The 25,384-nt window shown below is 38.7% G+C and overlaps 1 protein-coding gene across 2 annotated transcripts in view; it reads left to right on the forward strand.

Moving 5' to 3' along the window:
• MTHFD1L (methylenetetrahydrofolate dehydrogenase (NADP+ dependent) 1 like) overlaps positions 1-25,384 on the forward strand; it is a 255,883-nt gene that overhangs the window by 68,291 nt on the left and 162,208 nt on the right. For both annotated transcript variants that reach the window (XM_048844238.2, XM_048844239.2), the window contains exons 12-17: positions 1,542-1,678; positions 2,419-2,465; positions 4,784-4,891; positions 5,695-5,769; positions 8,531-8,633; positions 20,396-20,472. In XM_048844238.2, the coding sequence (XP_048700195.1) occupies positions 1,542-1,678; positions 2,419-2,465; positions 4,784-4,891; positions 5,695-5,769; positions 8,531-8,633; positions 20,396-20,472 (547 nt within the window). The remainder of the gene's footprint in view (positions 1-1,541; positions 1,679-2,418; positions 2,466-4,783; positions 4,892-5,694; positions 5,770-8,530; positions 8,634-20,395; positions 20,473-25,384) is intronic.

Raw genomic sequence — 25,384 nt, forward strand, 5'->3', positions numbered from 1 at the left:
AAGTCCAGTCTGTTGTTTCGACCTTCAGGAGGAGTCCACCCAGAATCCTTCTTTTTGTAGTCTTGGTAGGAAGGTCTCTGTGGGTTAGTATGTTGTTTAGAGGTGTGTTCGTGGGGGTGGAGGGGCAGAAGGAGAGGCCCCGAGATAGGACAGATTCTTCTGCTGAGCTAAGAGTATAGTTGGGTAGATTAACAATATTGCTGGGTGGGTTAAGGGAACCACTGTTGTGGCCCCTTGTGGCATGTAGTAGTTTAGATAGTTTAGTGTCCTTTTTCTTTTGTAGAGAAGCAAAGTGTGTGTTGTAAATGGCTTGTCTAGTTTTTGTAAAGTCTCTATGTAAAAGAATACATGGACACAAATCAGATGTCAAGAATTAGAACATTCAAAAACCAGTTGGAGAACACTTCAATCTCTTTGGTCACTCGATTACAGACCTAAAAGGGGCAATTCTTCAACAAAAAAACTTCAAAAACAGACTCCAACGAGAGACTGCTGAACTGGAATTAATTTGCAAACTGGATACAATTAACTTAGGCTTGAATAAAGACTGGGAGTGGATGGGTCATTACACAAAGTAAAACTATTTCCCGATGTTTATTCCCTCCCCCTCCACCTTGCTCTCCTGCTGGTAATAGCTCACCTTACCTGATCGCTTTCGTTACAGTGTATATGATAACACCCATTTGTTTCATGTTCTCTGTGTATATAATTTTCCACTGTATTTTCCACTGAATGCATCCGATGAAGTGAGCTGTAGCTCACAAAAGCTTATGCTCAGATAAATTTGTTCGTGTCTAAGGTGCCACAAGTCCTCCTTTTCTTTCTAAAATATAAATGCTGTAGTAGTGCACAGACAAGTTTTTGGGCTAGATGCAAGAATCTAAGCATGAAATCTTTGACCTATGTTATGTAGGAGGTCAGACTACATGATCATAATGGTCCCTTCTGGGCTCTAAATCTGCAAAACTGTGAGAGAACATCATCATGTTTAACTGAACATAGTGACTATAGTTGGTTCCAGTTTTTTGTTGTTGTTTTAAATAATTCTTCCTGTCTTACATTGTTGCTGAGAGAGGACATGGAAGTTAAAGAACAAGTAAAGACTTTCAAACAAAATCTGTGCTGTTTTAATGAAAAATTAAATAGTATTTTATTTATGCATTGAGCAATAGGAAATTAAAAAATTCCATGATTTACAACACAATAGGTTCAATTGCATGCTCAGTTGTTTGATGCGTGACTTGTTCATGCGACTGAGACTTTTGTGTCTAAATGAAATGTATAGAAAATTCAATAGTCTTCAGAACTTCTGCCAAAATACCCTATTTTTCTGCTGTCCTAGTAAATAACTCACATGGACGACACATGTAAGTCACCATTCCAACTTTAGCTAGGGATAACAGGTATTGTGGCAATAATGCAATCTTGTTGAAAGTCATTGTACAAATACTCTTACTTCAAATAAAAAGACATAAGTTTTGATATCCTTGTTTCAGTTATCAGTAGAGATCCTGATAAATCTTTTCTCTTTGTTTTGTTAGGATAACACCTACACCTCTTGGAGAGGGGAAAAGCACTGTCACGATTGGTCTTGTTCAAGCTCTAACTGCACATCTTAATGTGAATTCCTTTGCATGTCTGAGACAACCTTCCCAGGGACCTACTTTTGGAGTTAAAGGTACTTAGTGTTTGCAAAACTTACTTCCGTTTTCATATCAGAAGGAAATACTGCATTTGGGTTTAGTTTGTTTGTTTTCAACTTCTTAGTTGTTTTATTGAAGTGTAGTTTGGCTGGAAGGTGTCGGTTTTCCTGACAAGCATGACTGATACTTGCAGGCCTCTTGTAAGAGCCTTGAATGGGAAGAAGCGATACATACAAAACGCTAGAAAACATAATGCAGGAGACAATATTGAACTAGCAAGGAGATGGATTGAATGTTCTAATGAGTTTTTACCATCTCTAACTTATAGGGCTCTAAGTTTGTTTAAATTACTGTGTAAACAAGTGCAACAATGCTGCAAAACGTAGATGGTAGTCTGAGATGTTCGTCAAGTAAAGTGATGAAAATAGGCATTCAAGGTCAGGATTTAATTCCTTCTTTGGTGCATCCTGTGTCGTCTTCAGGTTTAGTAATTAAATTAATTAACCTTGAGGGAGAATCTTAAACGTACCCAAATTCATTGCCAGATTTTGCTTTACAAGGTAGGTAGCATTCATCACTGAGATCACTGTCTAACTGCTGATGGCTTTTATTATTAATACACTTTTTTTGTTCCAGTGGTTGAGTGATTTCTGTAATAGAAATTAAAATATTGATTATATTTAAATATCAAAGCTGTGTACTTTATTTTTTGTGTGTTTAAGGGTTATTTCGGAATTGGTATGAATCTGACATGACCATGTGCTTAATTGCTCAGGTGGGGCTGCTGGAGGTGGATATGCTCAAGTCATTCCAATGGAAGAGGTAAGACAAAAGATGGAAAAAAGACCATTACCAGCTGCTCCCCTGTGCTCTCAGGGTAAGGCATGTGTGCAGGCAGCCAACTATGGACATGATCCAGAAAAGCACTTAAAGCATATGTTCATGTCAGAGGGTAAAGTGGGATAGAGGGATTGCCTTCCTCGTCCAATCACTGAGAGTTCAGGCTCTCCATCACTGTTATGGAGAAGGCTGGCTTTCATGGTCTTCTACTAGGGAGTGAATAGAATTTTCCAATTGTAACAATTGGCAGCTGCTTCAATTCTAGAGCTGTGGTTATAGACCCAGTCAAAAATAAACTCTGAATTACATGAACAATAAATATGAAGCCTAGAAAAAATGCCAATAGACTGTGGGTGTTAAAGCATGTTGCATGAAGTCCCAGCTATTATTCAAACACTACCCGATTTCCGGTGTACTGAAGAAAGTCTGCTAGCTGTGAATAAGGTACAAGGAGAAACAATCGTATCTGGCCTGCTGTTGCTAAGTGTTTCTTGTCTATATATCTCTGTTACAAAAGGTGTGAATATCTATTTCTTTTCTGCGGATGAGGGCAGGAACAGAGAGGCACAGTAGTTTCAAGAAATGATTTAATTTTAAATTCAGATTTCTTATTTATTTGGAGCAAAAGTCCTTCCACTAACGGTAGCCAAATTACATTATGTTCAACTAGGATGGCCACTCTCTAATGATACCTTACTGTAACTGTTTTGAGAAAACATCCCAAAAGTTAGGAGCTTTTGATGAACATCAGGAAAATAAAAGGGAAATTAATTTGATACCAAAATAATCGTGCATGAGTGTCTCATATTAAAGTGTCCCCCTCACAAAATGAAAGGATTTTTTTTTTCTGCCTCTGGTTGAGTTCATCTAGCTAGCAACTGCAAATTAATCTTTGCCAAAGATGACTTTATCCCTGGGCCTCAAATACTTCTGAAGAACATATGCTAGCCTTTTAAATAGACCAGATTGCTCCATGTGTGGAGTACTTTCAAAATATTTTCACAGGGGAAGATACAACCAGTCTCACTAAGGTATTTACTCTTCCTCAAATAATGCACCTTGGGCAGTGTGGTGTATTATTAATACACTTAGTGTATTTTTTAAGGAGCAAAATATAAATGTTTTATAAGCAGAGTGGCTAGATTGAGGGGGTGGATGAGGATCGTCTCATACATACACATGTCCCTCTATTGCTACCCATCCCATGTCACTATTAAACTGTTAAGGTCTCTGCACTAAAGATCTGTCTTTATATGGGTTTGTACCGCATCAAGCACAGTACACACGCCAGTTTCTGATTGGGACCTCTGGGCACTACTTTAATATAAATATTAAATTTATGTTTCCAGCAAAGTCCATCTCTCTCCCTTTTATCCAACAAGTGCACTTGTTCACCAAGTATTTTTCCATCTTCCTTGTTCATTGTTATGAACAAGGTATTGTTCAAATGACAAAAGCAGTGAAACAGATTCTTTGGTCACTTCCATTCTTACTGAATGTGTGCAACCCCTTTTATGTGAGTTTATCATTAATTAAGAGAGAACAGTTTTATAGGAGCGTCTTGTTAAAATATTTACAGCACATCATTGTACTAAAAATTCTGAATCCTTTAGGGTGAAGATGGGTGATGACTTAATCATTCTGTAAAACGCCAGAGATTTTACTCTATGATTTTGGATACATCTTTGAAGTGTAAGACTGACAATTCAAAGAAAATGTTCCATTAGCTCATTTCATATCAGTAAATCATAATTTTTATAATTTCCTTTGAACATCTTTCTTTCTCCATGGTAAATAAATAAAATCAGCATACCTTCCCTTTCCTCCACCACATGCTTTCAACTTTCCTATATAATTGGAGTGAACAATGATTTTGAGAGAAACAAAGTGTGGAAGGAAATGAAACTTTAAAATTTTCAGCTAGTCAAAGGCTGATGATGATCTGATTCCAAGTTTTGATACTCCATTACATTTGACTTTGAACTTAAAAGTGCATGTGTCAGAGTTGTGGTCAGCACATTAGATTCCATTCTCGGGTCATTTGGGTGAAGGCAAATTATATCTGTGTTTTGTTTTTGTCTTGTTGACTGTAGCCTCTCAAACACTGAGCTGAGACCAAGTAAATTCATTTGGCTTGTTACATTTTCAGTCTGTCTAATCATAATATTTTAGCAACACTGCTAAATGGCTGATCTGATGTGTAGTCCCAAAACGGAACAAGCAGTGATTGTTTTCATTAATCTGTACTAAATTAGTGAAGTGTGTAAAATAAATTCTTGTAATTCATCTTCAATCTGTAGTTCAACCTTCATTTGACTGGAGATATCCATGCTATTACTGCTGCTAATAATTTGCTGGCTGCTGCTATTGATGCGAGGATCTTGCATGAAAGCACTCAGTCTGATAAGGTGAGGTTTACCTGTACGATTTCCATCCGTGGCTTTCTTTTGAAGTTTCCTGTAAACATCTACATAAATATTTTTTGTTGATTATATCATTTTATAATTCTCTTTGGAACCCCCCCCCATCATGTTTTTGAGACAAGAAATTGTAGATAAATGACACTGTTAGGTGTTGATCCTAAGGTGTGCACTGGAGGGCTTTAACTGGGAAATAAGCTACCATAGACCTTTTCTCTAGCCCCTACTGAACTTATTGTGAACTTAGCTTAATTGTTACCCTGTTGCTCTGAAAACCCATGTTATGGGAAAGAGAGCCTTCTTCGTTTGTGGATCTTCTGTTGTAACCGGGGAGCACAGCCTTATCCCCTTAATATGCTGATAGTTATTGCTTTGTTGACATGACAGACTTCTGAATCCAGAAAAGTGCACTTAAATCTCTTTACAGATACTGATTACAAAATGGGTTATTTCAGACCTTGATTAAAATTTTCAAAAGCACCTAAGTTCCATTTCCAAAAGTTATGCTGGCATTTAGGAACCTAAGTCTCTTTGAAAGTTAATGTGACTTGGGTGCTGAAGGACCTAAATCACCTTTGAAAATGTAACTTAGGCACTTAAGTTCTTTTGAAAATTTGCTCACTAGTCAGGATTTCTTTTTAATTGGTTAAATGTAAGTATACACTAACAGTTTACATTGTTTCAAAAAATGTTATGAGATTATAATCTACATGATTTGAATCAAGTTAGACTTTATTGTATTTGTCTATTTTAGTTGTAACATTTTTCTCTCGTGTGTGTGTTTTTTTTAGGCTTTGTATAATAGGCTGGTTCCAGTAGTTAATAGTGTGAGAGAATTTTCTTCTATTCAGCTTGCCCGCTTAAAAGTAAGTTGCTAATGTATTTTCCCTGTTTTTTTCCCGCAAGTATAATATATCTTATAAAATATGCTATTTAAAATTATTTTTAACAAGTTACAAGGAGATTTGTAGCTGAAAGTGCCTTAATGTGGTACAGTCTTTCCTCAAGGATTTGGCTTTCCTTAAGTATTTAGCAGGCTTTCTAGAAGCTTCCTGTTTTGCAGTTACAGAGTCTAGTTCCAATATTTTTTTATAAACTAGTATCTCTCTTCCCACAAAGTGAGACCATAATGTTTTATAAACTGACTCTTCCGTGAATAAATGTCAAGATTAGTTTTTTTGATACTTTCCATTACGGCACAGTTAAATGGGAAAGCTGAATTACTCTAGTATTTTTCCATTTTTATTTTATTTTCTCATTTTTAAGAGGAAGTTACTGGAGATTTGTTGAGAACTACTGGCTGTCCTCACGTTTCTCTGCATGGAGTGATAAAAATGCATTTCTCCACATATTTTGTTTGCATATAAACTTTCATCCTAAATGTTCCCTGAGCTTCTCTGTCTATTATATACACAGTGTGAGGTGGCAACTGGTAGACAGATAAACAACTGGCTTATAGCACAATCTGCCAATGTTGGAAGAGGGGAAATTTTGGCTACAAACACCCAGGATATGTGCTATTTTGCTGTGTCCAGCTTTGGCACACGAAAGTTCCATATCACTGTTCTAGTCTTTTGAGGAAGCAGTTCATAGTCCTAACTAGTGTATTTGACAGCTACTGGGTGGCAGTGAATGTTTGCAAAGTGCTTATGGAGCCATGTTACACTTTTTTTAGGTTAATATCACATTGTTAAAAATGGTTCTTTTAATTATGTATTTTTAGTTTTTGTGCTACTCAATTGTCTTGTTGAAAGTAAAACAGGATATGTGTGGTGTCTGTTTACCTCTGTTGCAAAGTGGCTCTCACAGAAGTTTGTCTGAGAGACTCTAGTGGAGAATATTTTCGGTTTGTCTTCGTTTACATTAGGGTGCCTGGAGAAAAAAAGAGGTGCTGACATTGCAGTTATTCATGAAATATCAAATAGCTCTGCAGTGTGGGGTGGGTTTCTCTGTTCTACTAGAGCTGCAAATGATTTCAGCTTATTAACTTAAAAGCTTCTGAATATGTGCAGCAGAATCTCTATTGCAACTCAATTATTTTGGTGTAAATTGTTTTTAAAGTTACTAAAAACTATGTTAAAAGAATATTATCAAGGCCACAAAGTCAAGCACTCACAAGTTAGGAAATGCCAGAAGTGAGGGTACCTGTGCAACCTTTATTAGGCCCTCCTCTGCATATGCATTATGATACAATCTTTAACTACATGATCACATAGCAGGTGCTTAACACCCCTGGCAGCCAAGCTTCCCCCAGTGCTTCCTGCCTGCCTACAGCCCCACTGATTAACTCCTCCCCCTCCCTTCCAGTTCCTCCTGCATGCCGCTGAACAGTATTGATCTGAGTATTCAGTATTTGTGTTTGGTCACTTTAGTAATATATAAATATGTGTTTCTGCTTCCTGATTCAATGAACAAAGATTTTATAAGAAGGCAGAGGGTTTGAATAAGTTACTGATAGTGCAAAAACATCCATGTGAGTATTCATGACACTTTTGCTCTCTGCAAATATTATTGGGTAATATGTTTGCAGAAAGTGAATAAAGGAGTGGTGAATATCGTCAGAACAAATTTGTGGTTTTATTCAAATGTTTGTGAACACTTTTTTCACAATAGTCCCCCTTTTTCACAATAGTTCTATACCTACTGTTTGGAAGAATGCTACACAAATGCTGGGAGAGAGTGCTATTTAAAAAGAAATACAGTGGGGCTCTATTTTTAATAACAGTCTCAAAGGGACATCCACAACCTTTATGAAATAGGGACTGGTAAAACTGGGGACATATGAGCAAAGGTGTTTTTGTTTGGTATAGTACTTCATGTTAATTTTAAATGTTTCGTGAAACTGACATTCAAATATGTGAGTGTATTTGTGTGACTGAAACAAACATTACATCTAAAATTTATAAATGTTAACATTAAAAACTGAGTGTGCTTGGTAATTTACTGAAGAATGCTTTCTAGGGCCAGGGAGACACATTCATTTTGTATAAAATTGGGATTTTATTGTACAATTTTCTCTTGGTTCGTCTCTGTGCAGATTCATTTTTAAAATTTTGTTTGACATTGCTGAATTAGGAGCAAATAATATATTGTGCTGCTCTTTCTAAATGACAGGGTTTGGGGTGGTTTTCATGTTGTGTAGGAGCTGTTGAAATACCACATCAATTAGGCAGACAGAAGTTTATTACTCACTGCACAGAGTAGTCATGTAAAGCCACACATGGATATTTGCAAGGACGTGTCCTCTGGCAAGACAAAGAGTTATCAGGCATAAATTATTTGTTAATTATCTTTTTCATACGGTCTCCTTTGTTGCCTCTTCTCTTTGGTTTATCTTAAAGGGGTGGTGGTGTGTTTATATAGAGACCTTTTGGGTAACTGCCTTTGAGTATTTCTCCTTTTTCCTCTCCACGTTTTTCTCCATTGTTATAGGAGCTTTTCTGTATAATTTATCATTTGAGCCTGAGCGTTGTGATTTATTGAAGTGTTTCAGCCTGCTGCTTTTTAAAAAAATGTAAAAGTTTGTAAAAATATAAGAGGGGGGAAGAAACAGGGTGGGTACATGTGTTTGTATAGCTTTCTAAGCAGGAAGTCTGCTTTATTGCTTTTCTTCTCATTTTTGTCTAGAGGTTGGGGATAAACAAGACAGATCCAGGCACTTTAACAGCAGATGAGATTAGTAAATTTGTACGCCTTGATATTGACCCATCTACCATAACATGGCAAAGAGGTAAGTATTAACGGTCAATAAGGCCTCACTTCAGCACAGTACTTAATCACAAGCCTGTCTTTAAGTTTGAGGTGTTGAATGCCTGTTTTTCTTCTGTCTTCTCTGAAAAAAGCTACTTGTGGCCAGATGCTTAACATATTTAAATATATTAGACTATTTAGATAGATGTATTCAAATCAACGGGGCCTAACAAAATTTATACAGGGGTACTTAAGGAACTAACTGAAACAATGTTGGAAACATTTGCAATTATATCCAAGAAGTCATGGAGGATGGGTGAAGTCCCAGAGGACTGGAGAATGGCAAACATAATACATATCTTTTTACAAAGAGGACCCAGGGAATTACAGACCAAGCAGCCTGACTTTGATACCTGGAAAGATACTGGAATAAGTTATTAAACAATCAATTTGTAAGTGCCTAAAGGATAATAGGATGATAAATAATAACCAACATAGATTGGTCAAGAGTAAATCATGCTAAACCAACCTAATTTCATTCTTTGACAAGGTTGCTGGCCTAGTGGATGGGGGGAAGAAGTAGATGTGCTATATCTTGATTTTAGTAAGGTTTTGGCCACTGCCTCATATGACATTCTAATAAACAAGAAAGGGATATGTAGTCTAGATGAAATTACTATAAAATGTGTGCACAACTGGTTGAAAGACTGTACTCAGAGTAGATATCAGTGGTTCACTGTCGAACTGGGAGGGTGGGTATCTGCATGGGTCCGTTCTGGGTCCAGTGCTGTTTTATTCGTTAACGATTTGGGAAATGGGGTGGAGAGTGTTCTTATCAAATTGTGGATGGCACCAAGCTGTGGGGAAAAGAAAGCGGGAGGTTGTTAGCACTTTGGAGGACAGGATTGGAATTCAAAATGACCTTGATAAATTGGAGACCTAGTATGAAATCAACTAGATAAAATTCAATAAAGGCAAGTGCAAAGTACTACATTTAGAAAGGAAAAATCAAATGCACAGGAATAACTGAAACTGAACGGAAAATGAGGAATAACTGACTAGGCAGTAATAATGCTGAAAAGTATGTGGAGGCGTTATAGTGGATCACAAATTGAATCTGAGTCAACAATATGATGCAGTTGCAAAAAATGAAAATATAATTCTGGGGTGTCTTATTGTGTCAAATGTGAGACAGGTAATTTTCTCACTCTACTCGGCACTCGTGAGGCATCAGCTGGAGTATTGTATCCAGTTCTGGCTGCCATATTGTAAGAAAGATGTGGAGAGAGTCAAGAGGAGAATAATAAAAATGATAAAAACTTGACCTATGTGGAAAAATGTAAAAAAAACTGGGTATGTTTAGTCTTGAAAAAGGAAGACTCTGGGAGACCTGATGATGGTTTTCAAATATGTTCAGGGCTGTTATGAAGAAGAACAGTAATCAGTTATTCGTCATATCCATTGACGGTAGGACAAGAAGTAATCAGCTTCATCGTCCGCAAGAGACATTTGGCTTACATATTAGGAAAAAGTCTCTAACTGTAAGGATAGATAAGTCCTGGCATAGGTTACCGAGGGAGGTGGTGAAATCCCCATCATTGGAGGTTTTAAAGAAAAGACTAGACAAACACCTGTAAACTTTTGATTAACGTGGGGGGCAAAATGCACTTGTCACTAGTAACAGGTTCTTTACTGAGGTGGCTATGTAAGAAGTTGTATTAAAAATAAAATTGGTGGGCACACAGACTTTTTGAGTTTTATTTTATATAGACAAGTATAATTAAAATTATAGAAAAATAAAATCAAAATAAATACAACAAAATGATCCCCTACATTGTGCATACTCACAACCTTATGGAAACTAAGTGGAGAGCACCATAGGAAGGCTTGATGGTACTAAGGCTTCTGCCATTCTTTCATCTCTGATGTCCCAATTAAGGATTGGTCTGACCATCGTCTTATACTTTTTCTTCCTTCCATCCCCCCCACACATCCAGGACCATCTTTGATTTGGGTCTCACCCTTTTGCCTGTGTTGGTCATTCCAGGGACCATAATTAGGGTTTTGACTGCTTATTCAAGTTGTATGCATCAATGTACCTGCCCCTGATTTCAGTTTCAGAAATGCGCTTTCACTTCCTGGTTATATGTATCGAAAAATCCCTAGAAATCTATTATTTTAAGCTCACTTCTGCTGCTTTGCGGTTTCGGTATTTATCACAAAAAACTATTGCTAAATCTTGCTAACTATCCAGGCCTATTAATCCTTAAACTTATTACAAAGCCTATTTCAAATACTTTTACATTTTGTTTTCTTCTACTTGTGTTACAGCATTAATTATTTAACAACACTTCCTTAAGAAGCTTAATTTATTCTAAAATATAGATTACTGTTTATTCTCAGGTATGGACCTCCTAAGATCAGGTCAGGGGCCAAAGCTCCTGGATGGTCTAGATATACATGATCCTGCCTAAGCATGGTCTTTCTAAGCGAAGTCCTTTCCAGCCTTACATTTCTATGATTCTGTGTGAATTAAGACCTAAATTAACTAGCCTAAAGAGTTGAGTCTACTGATTTATATGAACAATCCATTTTCAAACCACTAATATGAGTACATAACAGAAATTTTGAAGTAGCATGCTGAACAATTAACTAGGTTTAAATTACAAACAGAATCATGTGTTGCTCTTTTAAAGCTGTGGAAATGTTCTCTTAACAGTCTCCATTTTCATTAAAAGTTAGTGTGTATTTTTAAAGAACAGATTTTTCTGTGTAAGTTGCCATACCATACCTTGTCACCCAGATGAAATATTTCTTAGAAATCCATGTAAAACGGAGAGCCCCTTAAATTTTTCTAAATTTTCCTCCTGTCCTTGTTCCTTATTGTTCCTTACAGCTGTTTAGATTATTTGTTACACTCTATTTCATATTCCATGTGCCTGCCGTGGAAGTTTAGACTATGAACTATTCCATTGCTTTTGTCTGACTAAAGAAGCAATAAGAGATAATGATTTTAAGAGAGTGTTTGAACGATTGTACTTTTGACAGTAGTTTCCTCTGATCATAATGAAAGTGAGGGGAAAGTTACGGTACTGTTTAATCCAAGCATGTTAACCAACAAACAGGTATAAGTAGTCATCCTTCTAGTCTGGCAGCTCTCTACATTCAGTCACAATGCTCTTAGTTTAGTGCTAGGATTCAGAAATACAGCAATGAGCACAGGTTCTGGATCTTGTCAGTATAAGAAAAGGCTGTGGAAGGCTTAGTGCCAAATGACAATCTTCATATTTAATTGGTGGGTTAAAGTACTATGTATCCTTGCATCAGTTGTAGAGAATATGACAGGTACGCATTAATTTTAAAAAAAAGGAGTACTTGTGGCACCTTAAAGTACCTTAGAGTACTCCTTTTCTTTTTGCGAATACAGACTAAGATGGCTGAAACCTGTCATTAATTTTAAAGTTTTTCAAACAAATATTATTCAACGAAAAATGCCTATTAATGGAACATGGGGTTCTGACTACCACTATAAAAGACAGGAAATTGAGCAATTAAGTTTCCTTACCACCCTTTTACTCTGTCTCCTTGTGTGCATACTTTATAAGATACAGGTTATTTCATTAATATAGTATTGGGCTATGCAATATGCTATGTTTATTATTATGCATGCAAGTGTGTGTGTGTGTGTGAGAGAGAGAGAGAGAGAGAATATGGCACTGTGATGTGGCATAACATTTTCATCAGCATTGTTTGGCAGAGTTGCATTACTCAGAAGTCAGTTATTCAGTTTGTCCAAAACAAATGCCAGTGAAGCCTTTATACCACTCTGCATAGAATGCATATGCCACATACGTTACAGCAAAACTGTTTTGGCAGTGTTTGAGATTTGAAATGTTTTATTGGGATTATTTCTGGAATCCTTCTACCTGTAAGCCAAGTGCCTAGGTTATCAAAGATTCTTGTGGATGGAGCTGAAGAGGGAGACCGGGAACTATCTAAAAATGACTTAAAAACAACATTTATGTTTAAATTTAAAGTCAATTACATTGCTGTGCTAAACTAAGCACATGCTGCACATCATTGGAAAGTGGGAAATCTCCTTTTTTCCAGTAGTACAGTGGTATAAAGCTCCCAGTTTTACTCTTGGAGGATCAGGAGATAATAGATCTTAAATCCATCACTGACTCAGGATTAAACCTGGTCATAGATTCATAGATTCATAGATATTTAGGCCAGAAGGGACCATTATGATCATCTAGTCTGACCTCCTGCACAATGCAGGCCACAGAATTTCACCCACCACTCCTAAAAAAGACCTCACACCTATATCTGTGCTATTGAAGTCCTCAAATTGTAGTTTGAAGACCTCAAGGAGCAGAGAATCCTCCAGCAAGTGACCCGTGCCCCATGCTACAGAGGAAGGCGAAAAACCTCCAGGGCCTTCCAATCTGCCCTGGAGGAAAATTCCTTCCCGACCCCAAATATGGCGATCAGCTAAACCCTGAGCATATGGGCAAGATTCATCAGCCAGATACTACAGAAAATTCTTTCCCGGGTAACTTGGATCTTACCCCATCTAAAAACCCATCACAGGCCATTGGGCCTATTTACCATGAATATTTAATTACCAAAACCATGTTATCCCATCATACCATCTCCTCCATAAACTTATCGAGTTTAATCTTAAAGCAAGATAGATCTTTTGCCCCCACTACTTCCCTCGGAAGGCTATTCCAAAACTTCACTCCTCTGATGGTTAGAAACCTTCGTCTAATTTCTAATCTAAATTTCCTAGTGGCCAGTTTATATCCATTTGTTCTTGTGTCCACATTGGTACTGAGTTTAAATAATTCCTCTCCCTCTCTGGTATTTATCCCTCTGATATATTTATAGAGAGCAATCATATCTCCCCTCAACCTTCTTTTAGTTAGGCTAAACAAGCCAAGCTCCCTGAGTCTCCTTTCATAAGACAAGTTTTCCATTCCTCGGATCATCCCAGTAGCCCTTCTCTGTACCTGTTCCAGTTTGAATTCATCCTTCTTAAACATGGGAGACCAGAACTGCACACAGTATTCCAGGTGAGGTCTCACCAGTGCCTTATATAATGGTACTAAAACCTCCTTATCCCTACTGGAAATACCTCTCCTGATGCATCCCAAGATGACATTAGCTTTTTTCACAGCTATATCACATTGGCAGCTCATAGTCATCCTATGATCAACCAATACTCCAAGGTCCTTTTCCTCCTCCGTTACTTCTAGTTGATGCGTCCCTAGCTTATAACTAAAATTCTTGTTATTAATCCCTAAATGCATGACCTTACACTTCTCACTATTAAATTTCATCCTATTCCTATTACTCCAGTTTACAAGGTCATCCAGATCCTCCTGTAGGGTATCCCTGTCCTTCTCTAAATTAGCAATACCTCCCAGCTTTGTATCATCTGCAAACTTTATTAGCACACTCCCACTTTTTGTGCCCAGGTCAGTAATAAAAAGATTAAATAAGATTGGTCCCAAAACTGATCCTTGAGGAACTCCACTGGTAACCTCCCTCCAACTTGACAGTTCACCTTTCAGTAGGACCCGTTGTAGTCTCCCCTTTAACCAATTCCCTATCCACCTTTCAATTTTCCTATTGATGCCCATCTTATCCAATTTAACTAATAATTCCCCATGTGGCACAGTATCAAACGCCTTACTAAAATCTAAGTAAATTAGATCCACTGCGTTTCCTTTATCTAAAAAATCTGTTACTCTCTCAAAGAAGGAGATCAGGTTGGTTTGGCACGATCTACCTTTTGTAAAACCATGTTGTATTTTGTCCCATTTACCATTGACTTCAATGTCCTTAACTACCTTCTCCTTCAAAATTTTTTCCAAGACCTTGCATACTACAGATGTCAAACTAACAGGCCTATAATTACTTGGATCACTTTTTTTCCCTTTCTTAAAAATAGGAACTATGTTAGCAATTCTCCAATCATACGGTACAACCCCTGAGTTTACAGATTCATTAAAAATTCTTGCTAATGGGCTTGCAATTTCTTGTGCCAATTCTTTTAATATTCTTGGATGAAGATTATCTGGGCCCCCCGATTTAGTCCCATTAAGCTGTTTGAGTTTCGCTTCTACCTCAGATATGGTGATGTCTACCTCCATATCCTCATTCCCATTTATCATGCTACCATTATCCCTAAGATCCTCTTTAGTCTTATTAAAGACTGAGGCAAAGTATTTGTTTAGATATTGGGCCATGCCTAGATTATCCTTGACCTCCACTCCATCCTCAGTTTTTAGCGGTCCCACTTCTTCTTTCTTTGTTTTCTTCCTATTTATATGACTATAGAACCTTTTACTATTGGTTTTAATTCCCTTTGCAAGGTCCAACTCTACTTGACTTTTAGCCTGTCTCACTTTATCCCTACATATTCTGACCTCAATAAGGTAGCTTTCCTTACTGATCCCTCCCTTCTTCCACTCCCTATATGCTTTCTGCTTTTTCTTAATTACCTCTCTAAGATGCTTGCTCATCCAGCTTGGTCTACAACTCCTGCCTATGAATTTTTTCCCCTTTCTTGGGATGCAGGCTTCCGATAGCTTCTGCAGCTTTAATTTAAAATAATCCCAGGCCTCCTCTACCTTTAAACCCATAAATTCTTCAGTCCAATCCACTTCCCTAACTAATTTCCTTAATTTTTGAAAGTCAGCCCTTTTGAAATCAAAAACCCTAGTTGCAGATTTATTTTTGTTAATCCTTCCATTCAGTTTGAACTGAATTAGCTCATGATCACTTGAGCCAAGATTATCCCCTACAACCATTTCCTCTATGAGGTCCTCATTACTCACCAAGACCAAATCTAAAATGGCATCCCCTCTAGTCGGTTCAGCAACTACTTGCTGAAGGAATCCATCAGCTATCGCATCTAGGAAAATCTGAGCCCTATTATTATTACTAGCACTCGTCCTCCAGTCTATATCTGGGAAGTTAAAGTCTCCCATGATCACACAGTTTCCATTAGTATTTACTTTATTAAAAACATTAAAAAGGGCTCTATCCATATCCAAATTAGATCCCGGCGGTCTATAGCACACCCCAAGCACTATCCCAGGGGAGGCTCTAATAGTTTTCTTCCCCAATTTAATTGTTGCCCAGACAGACTCAGTCATATCCATTTCATCGCTTCTTATTTCTTTACATTCTATCTCATCCTGGCAAGTATAAATTTAGGGTAAGAAGGAAGAAACATTTGTTTGGCAGATTGATTTTTTAGAAGTGGCAACTGTTTGAAATGGCAACTCATGGAATTGAAATATTGAAATAAACCTGGAGGAGCTGGATTAGTGGACAGAGAGCAGATGAACTGGTCAAAAGACATAAGTTTAGCATATGACCCTGTAACTTATCACGTGGTCCTACAATTTAGCACATGGATATTATCTCCACTTATTATGTTCTGTTTTTAGATTTTTATACTATGCCAGTCACCATGGCACCTAAGTATGTATAGTGTATGTTTTATATAAAATATAACTTATAAAACAAAGATGGATTTACTATGGAGAGACAGAGAAGTAAATTTGTTCATTTATTATAGTGAGCTATCAGGATTTATAAACTGGTTATTTTTGCTGGACTTAATGCTAAAAGGTGACCAGTGGGAGTTGGGGGCTTTTGACACCTTGCAGGATTCATCCTATAATAAATACGTTCAAGGAGTTGAGGGTGGTTTGGCAACCAACTATCCTAATTCTTTTAGTCATGACAATAGCTATACATCGGATATTTTTTTTAAATATGCAGTCTTTCTTTTTAGAGGAAGTTCCCACTGCCACCAGCCAATCCTTGCTTTCCTCCCTCTTGCTCTCTGGTGCTGGTAGTAATCATTCTGTCTCTATATCCTCTCCTTTCCTTGTCCTCATCCATTTAAAAAAATACTTAAAAGGTGCTGTTCACCCCACAGAGAGATCTCCCTTGCTATCACTCTGAATCATGTTGGTAATGCTTGTGCTCTTCAGCGGCTTTTGGCTCTTTAGGGTCACCAGTGAGCTGCTGGGTTCCCATTTGGGTTTTTACTTTTATTTAGCACCAAACCAGCAGGATTAACCTTTGTTTACAGATTTAGTAAAAGATGGCCCTGGTTGAGACCAAATATGCCGATTTGAACACTAAGGCTCCATTCATGCAGTGAGCTGTGAGTGGGTGGGCCCATTCACCTGTGTAGACATGGATCTCCAGTAGAAATGCAGATGAACCCTTAAATGTAGTGCTACTGTAACCAAACCAGAAACCTTGGTTTGGTTTATGTGGTTTACCATTTTTTCCAAAGAAAATGCTAGACCCAGGGTCTCAAACTCAATTTACCTGAGGGCCACTGCCAGTCCTCAGATCCTCACAGCAGGCCAATAATGTCACTGAAGATGGTGTTCAGAAAATAAAATGTTTATATTGTATTTTTTATTTTGGATTTCTTAGAAATAATAAAACTGTCATACAACTTTATACAATTCTTCCCCTGCCAGAGAGTTTTCAGTGTTTGTCAGACACCTGGCAGTGCTTCAGTTCTGTCAGTTTGTTGATGTTTGGCCTCAGAGACTGAGCAGCTGAAACCTTCAGGATTGCAGCAAGGTGGGCATCAGATAGTTGTGTTTGGTATTTTGACTTGTTTATATTCATTGAGGAAAAAAGTGATGCCTCCATGGCTGACGCTGCCCGGCAACTAATGATGCTGCCTATATGGCTGACTCTGCCCGGCAACTAGTGATGGTATCTCTGTCCCTCTCCCCCAGCCAGTGAGAGCTGCGGGCGCAGCGCCTGCAGCAGACATTGGTGGCAGCGTGGCTGCATGCGTCTCTCCTCTGTGAGCCGCAGTGGGGAGGTTGTTGGGCTGCAGATGGCCCGTGGGCCAGGACTTTGAGACCCCTGTGCTAGACTTTCTCTTTATCCAGTATCTTTTAAAATGCAAGTTTTATCCACTAATCGCTTTAGTTTCATTAGAATTGTCTTAATCTATGTGAAAATTGCTTTTAATATTAATAAGGCATTGTGGAATCATGGAAGTGTGGGGGTGGAAGGGACCTTGAGAAGTCATTGCATTCTAGCATTTTGGCAATGTGCTGATTCTCAGGATACTAAGAGCAAAGGCTTTGCTTTTAAGCTCACGAAAATGAGTTACCATTGCTTTGACCATTGCAATCCTCTCTTTGCATCCCTTTTGCTGGCTCCCTCTTTTCTGTATCAGACATAAGCTATTTCATTTTCAAGACCCTTTATGACCTATCCCCACCCTACCTGACTTGACATAAGGAATTTAAAATGGGAAAGGCTTCATTTCTTGGAAGACAAGATTAGGGTGGTAACTAGATCAGCAGACTGAAAATGGAATGTTTTATTTACTAAGATAGTAAATGGGTCAGTAAGGTAAAAGACAATGTCTGAGCTAGCTAAGATGAGAGGGAGAAAACCCAGGGAACCATTTACTACAACAAAAAAGATAATGGACAAGAGAAATCAGGAGCGTAACGCCTGAGGTAAAGAGGAAAGTTGAACATGGACAGAGCATGCATGCTGTGGTGGGATTGATTCCTAGAAAATGATCAAGCCAATCCCAAAAGGTCATCTTTCACCTCCAATCAGTCCGTGATGTCAGCTTCCTTCCCCCACTTGTTGAATTTTCAAGCAAGCACTTTCATACTTTCTCCCATGTTGCCCTTCACGCTTGGGAGAAGCTCCCCATAAGCATCTGCAGAACTCTCCTTAAAACTTTTTTGCCAGAAGGCCTATAAAAAACATGACTGTGATTAGGCTGTTGGTGAGCTGAGACCATTGCCTGTCTTGCTGACCAGTATTACCTCATTGTTTCCATGTGCTCCCCCATCTGTCTGTCTCTGCCTCTGCCTCTTGTCTTATATATAACACGTGCACTCTTTGGGGAAAGCACTGCCTTTTTGTTCTGTTTGTACAGCACCTAGCACAGTGGGGGCTTTGCTTATGAGCAGGACTCACAGGCAGTAGTTGAGTATAAATAACAAATCATACGCAAAGAATATTTTCCCCAACGAATCTTTAACGTAAGTGTACTGATGGACTTCTGGGAATTTCTAGCAAAGACTAAAAATAAAACTGAGATTTTGAGTGATATTAGATTTTATATCAAAGTTCTTGTGAATATTCAGTCTATGAGACCTGATGCAGTGTATATGGTAATTAGCCATCATGAGTGTGGTTTGTTATAGAATATGTAACTGATGCTGAGTCTGAATCTCTTAACAGGTAAAAAGGATACAAGGTTCATATAGTTATAATATCTGTTTTGTGCATGGTTGGCTTTTTAGTGGGTAAGGAATTAGAAAAATAGTTGGGTGGTTCTTCATTTTGACTTCAAATCAGAAACAAGAAAGCTTAATTTTATGTCTCTTTTTTGTTAACGAGACAGCCAGAAAGGATAGTATAAATATAATGATATACTCAAGAGCCAGCTGTATTTTATGCCATTTGCCAGTTCAGATACTGCTACATTAGTTGTATGTAATGTAATTATTTTGTTCTCAGAATGTAAGGATTCTGATAGGGTTGATTTTTATTCAGTTTGGTTTCTGCCTATCTGTTGTATTCCATGTGCTTAAAAAGAAGCAGCTAAGTTGGAATCAGTGTGGACTAGCACAGAGGATATTATAAATTTAAAAGAAAAGTGGTATGCCTCAAAAAGAGGATGCTGAGTAGAGGTCCCAGTTTAATTCCCAGGGATACCCACATGGTAACGGTGAATTCAGAGGCACTTTTAGTGGAACTTTGCATTCATACTTGGCTAAATACCAAAGGCATTACTCCACCACAGTGAACACCTACCTTCACACTAACTTGCTGGCCTCTTCACAGCAGGAGCTCTTTCAGATTAGTGGGCCCTTCTTTCTGGTGCTCAAAAACGCACGCTTTAAGTTAAATGCTGCCAAAAATGCACCCTTTTCTGTAGTTGGAAGAACTAAGTTTGCTTCAGCATAAATTTAAATAAAGATGAGGGAGGGGATCCATGAAATGGATTTGGCTGCACTTTGAGTATTGTGAAGATATTTCTCAGTTAAGAGCTCAGTGGATATTCAGATAAGGGTTAAGTATGTTAGATAGATGTTGCTTGCTTGTCAATTGGAAAAGACTTCCTGCCAAATGGCGTTAGATAGACATGGAAGTAAAATAGGAGATGGTAACTGCATATTGAGATGCAGAAAAATGACATGGTGTGGAATTTCTTGGGACCTAATTTGCTAATGTAATGCTGTTTTTGAAGGGGAAGGGCTTAAGCTAAAGGTACATTTACAGCATGGGAATACTTATTTGGCCATCTGGTAGTCTAAAAATGTATTTTCAAAACCTTGTCATGAAGAGGTGTGCAGTGGGTGGGTCTGGAATGGTGCTGATCCACTAAAACAGGCTTTTGTTACACCTGGAGATGGAGATTAAGATTTTGTTGTAGTAGCTAAACAGAGGGATTCCAGTAAGATCTTATTGCTCCCAACAGAAGATTATTCTATCAAAGAAGTTACAGTTGAGACATTTCAGACTGGACATTTAAGAGTGTAAAAGCTAGTATATCTCAGCTAGGAAAGAGGAGCCTATGTGCACTACTGCAAAGTTAATCTAGATGTAGAAGTATGCTCAACTGAGTACAAAAGCATATACAGTACTGCAAAAAATAATGTATTCTTATATCAGGCGTATGTGGAGAGTAACTAGGTGGCTGATTCTCTGTCAATGTAAATGTTTCATTTTTCTTCTTTCCTCTCTTTCCTCCCACCCTCTTTCCAGTATTGGATACAAATGACCGATTCCTAAGAAAAATAACAGTTGGGCAGGCAAATACAGAGAAGGGATTTTTCCGACAGGTATGTACTATTATATACTAGATGTTGTTTTTCTGGGCAGAATTTGTTTTCAAGCATGAGAAATAGTTGCTGTTCTACAATCCTTTCAATAAATTGTTTAGGACTAAATTGCCAACGTCTAATTGTTGTATGTGTTTGTAGTATCCTAGCCATGAAATTGGATGCACTAGTGAGTAATTCAGTGTCATGTCACAGAAACTGAAACCAATGTGTAGGGCATGGTGTTTCACAAGTAGTTTAAGAAATTTGTAATTGTTATCTGTAATCTGTAACTTTTAGAGTCTCAACTTTATATATTTAATGCAATTAACTAATTTATGTAACATCTTTTCTTTTTGTATTTTGTAAATTTACAAAAATTTTTGCCCTACTTAAATTTTATTATCTTCTGCTTAGGTCCTCAGTTTAGTTTTGTTTAATTAATATTTATTTATGTCTTTGATTTAATTTAAATGTGAAAAAGGGTGATTCTTCGTGTGCTTTAGATGCTCTTGTTATAACTTACAGCGCAACATCATTTTCTTTACTTTCTCATACATTACAGACTTGGGCCCTGAAACAGTTAAGACTTAAGCATGAGCTTAATTTTAATGGAAGTAAATGGAACTGCTCAGTGTGTAAAATGTAAGCACAGTGAGAGTCTTTGAAATTTCAGCACCTTGCAGTGATAACTATACCATTTCTCAAAATCCAGTTGGAAACAGTTAATGCAGAACTTTCTGATGAACTTAGAACTAACATCTATTGGCTTTAAATGCACCAGTTTTCTTGAGCTCAGATTTATAGAAATGTATTTTTTGGTCCAGTGTGTCATAAGTCACTAAACATTTCTAGGGGGTTTAGTGGTGGTAATAATCTTCCCACCCACAATAGGAAGTTAATGACTTAAAAATTAGCTTCATTTGAGAGTACTAAGTGTATACACAATAATGAATCAAATTGGAAATTGATGAAAATGTTCCTTGCAAATATTCCATAGGCAGCAGTTAATTCTTTAGTTTCAAGCATCCTTCATGTGTAGAGCTTGTCCCACTATTATTCCAAGGAAGTTAGTGTTAAGTATTTTTTTCGGTACGATCCCAACAATTTATTAACAGCATGACATTGTTAACATTAGCAAAGCATGTCAGATATGACATACTGTGCTTAGTGCAGTTTAATGCACACCTTGGTTGAACAGAGTGGCATGAGGATTAGAACAAGGAAGTGAATAAATCAGCAAATAGTGGGAGGAGAACACAGGATCAAATCGAGGATTAAAATAATTTTTAAAAATAACTAAAATCCGTACACCTCAGAACAAGGCTTTTGGGGGCCAGGAAGTATCAATCAGGAGGGCTTATCCAAATGAATCCATCAGATTATATTTGATGTTTATAGGTTAGGGCACCAGCACAAATGAAAACAGGAGGAAGGGGAAAGCAGGAATAGTCAAATGAATACCTACAAATTGATTGGACCATGACATCATCTTAATTACTTTTAGCACATTTGCATTCCTTCCGACAAAACATCTCTCATTTGTTTTCTCTGTTAGTATTGTAAACTGTTCAGGGCTGGAAACCTGGCTAACTTTCTGTTCTGTGAAATGCTTAGCATGCTTTATGCAGCAGAGAGTTGTGCCTTCATTGCATCTGAAGTATCCGTTAGTGAGCACTAATACGCAGTGTGAAATAAATGCCCATTTCATTGTGATTATTTATATTAAGGTCTCAGCTAGAATCAGGGCACAGTTGTGCCAGGTTCTGTACAAACATAGAATTTGTAAAATTTAAAAGTTTGTGTAAGTGTAAGACTTCAGTAGGATCTGAGTTTTGCCAACACTTTGTGCTTTTGAAAATCCCATCCTTAAGTTTCTTTCCCATTCCACAGCTGCTCTGGTTTATGAGACAGGAGGATGCAAAAGGTGAAGTGCTATAAAGAAGACTTCAGCACCCATATTCAGACTGATTTTTTTTTCACCTATTGAATTATTCAGATGATTAGGGATACAGATAAATGTTCACTTTGGATTAATACATATGTGGAAGAGAATTTCTTTTCAACACCTACCTTCTATGACAAAAATAGAAAATTAAAAATTAACTGATGCTCATCTATGATGATTGGCTCTGACTGAAACAGATCCTTTCAGCTCTTGGAAGGGAACATTTTTGTGTACTTAGATTTGGTTCAGTCATTCATTGTAATTATTAGTTCAGAGCCAGAGTCTATACTGCAGGGGAGGAAGGGGAGTATGTTTTAAGTTGGGTTAGCTAACTCAGGTTAAAATAGCAGTGATGACTTGTTGACTGAGCTTTAACTTGGTTAGCAGCTGGAGTTCAAGCCTATGAGGCTATTGGAGCCAAGCATTGACAGGTTGATAGTGAATGAAAGACGATAGGTAGGGTGGAGACTGACTCTGAAGGGCTTTGAAAGTGAATATAAACAGCTTATGTCTGATATGATAGAGAAGGGGAAGCTAGTGGAGGGATTAAAAGAGAGAGGGGTGATCTGGTCAAAGCAACAGGCAAGAAAAATAGTCCAGTCCTTTTGGTGCAGTGCTCACAGAACCTTATTAAGTTCACTGCTTCTTTAGAGAGACAGACACAGCACCGACCTGCTACTTTAGGTGAGGACTTAGGCATCTTGTTAGTATGTAGCACTGAGGTGGATTATAGTCAAACTAAAAATAAGTTTGTGATGGGTTCCCCCCAGAGATGCCACCTGAAACTGGGGTACCACTGAGCCCGCCTGACCTACCAGCCTTGGCTCCCTTTACACCAGAGGTGAGCAAACTATCTGGCCCACGGGACCATCCTTCCCTGCCCCTGAGCTCCTGGCCCGAGAGGCTAGTCCCCGGCCCCTCCTCCGCTGTTTCCCCTCCCTCACAGTTTCGCTGCCACTTTGAGTGGCATGGTAAGGGGGCGGCAGCGGCGTGCGCGTGGCGGTGACTAGGTTTGGTAGGGGGTCCCGGGGGACAGTCAGGGGACAGGGAGCAAGGGGCAGTTGGATGGGGCGGAAGTTCTGGGGCGGGGCGGGGAACAGGGGAGGTTGGATAGGTTGTGGGAGTGCAGGGGGGGTTTGTCAGGGGGTGGAGGTGTGGTTAGGGGTCAGGGCAATCAGGACAGGGAGCAGGGGGTTTTGGATAGAGGGTAGGATCCCTTTGGAGGGGAGGGGGCAGTCAGGGGACAAGGAGCAGGGGGGGTTGGATGGGGCAGGGGTTCTGATGGGGACAGTTGGGATGGGAAGTGGGAGGGAGCGAATGGGGGCGGGGGCCAGGCTGTTTAGGGGGCACAGCCTTCCCTACCCGGCCCTCCATACAGTTTCGCATCCTGATATGGCCCTCAGGCCAAAAAGTTTGCCCATCCCTGCTTTACACTATATTGCTTTGACAGGCCGTCAAGCCCCCTCCAGCACACATGCAGGTAGGGACACACAGATGCTGAGATCAGCTCTCCATGGGAAGTCTCAGCTAAGGAATTGCCCAGTTACTGAAGTGCACACCTCCCTTTGTAGGGTAAATCCAAAATTATACCATCTTGCACTACACAGGGAAGTGTACAGTGTAAGCTCATGAAATTCGCCCCCTCCGTCAATGTGGAGAGGAATATACACAGCTTTCTGCCCCGAGTTATGACTCCCACACACACTGGTTTTAGACAAAGCAAAAATAAGTTTAACTACGAAAGATCGTTTTTAAGTGATTATAAGGGGTAGCAAACAGATCAAAGCAGATTACCTAACAAATAAACGAAAATGAAATCTAAGCTTAATATACAAAAGAGATAGGATATGAGTAGCAAATTCTCACCATAATTGTTGATTTAGGCAGTTTGCAGAGATTCTTGAGGGCAGGCTGCACTTGCTTGCAGCTTAAAACCCCAGGTATTCCTTTCAAAGGCTAGAAATTCCTCTAGCCTGGGTTCAGTCCTTCTCCCCCAGTCCAGTCTGTTACGGTTCAAATACAAGACAGCACAAAGCTTTAAGCAAGCAAACAGGCTGGTCTGCCAATGGACTGGTCCTGTCAGCTTTCCACCCTCTCCTTTATTCTTTCTCTCCCCCCACGCATTACGTTCTCCAATAGATAAAAGGAATACACTGGCTTTGTTTAACATTCTTATTTACCAATTTCTATCTACCGCATTCCTTGCTCTCGGGCCTTGAGCCCAGTCCTGGGAGGCTTCCCACGGTTCATGTCATCTGGGCGAGATTCCAAGGTTCATGCCCTTGAGAGGAGCTGTGTGTGCACTGCTCCTACACAACACTCCGGGTGTGCCCTGAATGTTGCCAAGTGCATGAACCTTGAATGAATCCTACACCAGTTCTTGTTCTTCAGGTGTTTCCAGCAGTCTTCTTGGGCGGGGAGTCAGTGAAGAACCACGATGATGTCACTCTCCTGCCTTAAATAGCTTTTGCATAGGGTGGGAACCCTTTGTCTCCAAGCTTGGTTCCCATGCCCAGTCAGTGGAAAAACACTGGTATTCCAAGATGGAGTCCAGTACCAGGTGACTTGGTAGGGTCACAGCAGCTGTAACTTGGAGGCTGTTTGTAGCATCCTCAGGAAGGCTCCCTTAGCATTATCTAAGACCTATTGTTCTCCCTAATGGCCCTTTCCAGACTGCCATCTAGACTGATTGTATTCTGCCTAGTGGGCATTCCCCAGGTGTAAACATATTTGTAATACAGATTCACAGTCAATATTCCTAACTTCAAGTGCAAAAATAATCCATCCATACAAATAGGATAATTAGATTCAGTAAATCATAACCTTTTCAATATCTCACATGACCCATCTTGCATAAAATATCATAGTTATGCCATAATCATATCATATATATATATCAATATATATATATAATAGCTCTATGAAGAATATGGGCTGCAGTGTCACAAAGTTTATTAACAAAGAACATAGGGTGAAGTGATTTCT

The sequence above is a fragment of the Caretta caretta genome, chromosome 3 (genome assembly GCF_965140235.1).
Source record: "Caretta caretta isolate rCarCar2 chromosome 3, rCarCar1.hap1, whole genome shotgun sequence".
Classification (NCBI taxonomy): Eukaryota; Metazoa; Chordata; order Testudines; family Cheloniidae; genus Caretta; species Caretta caretta.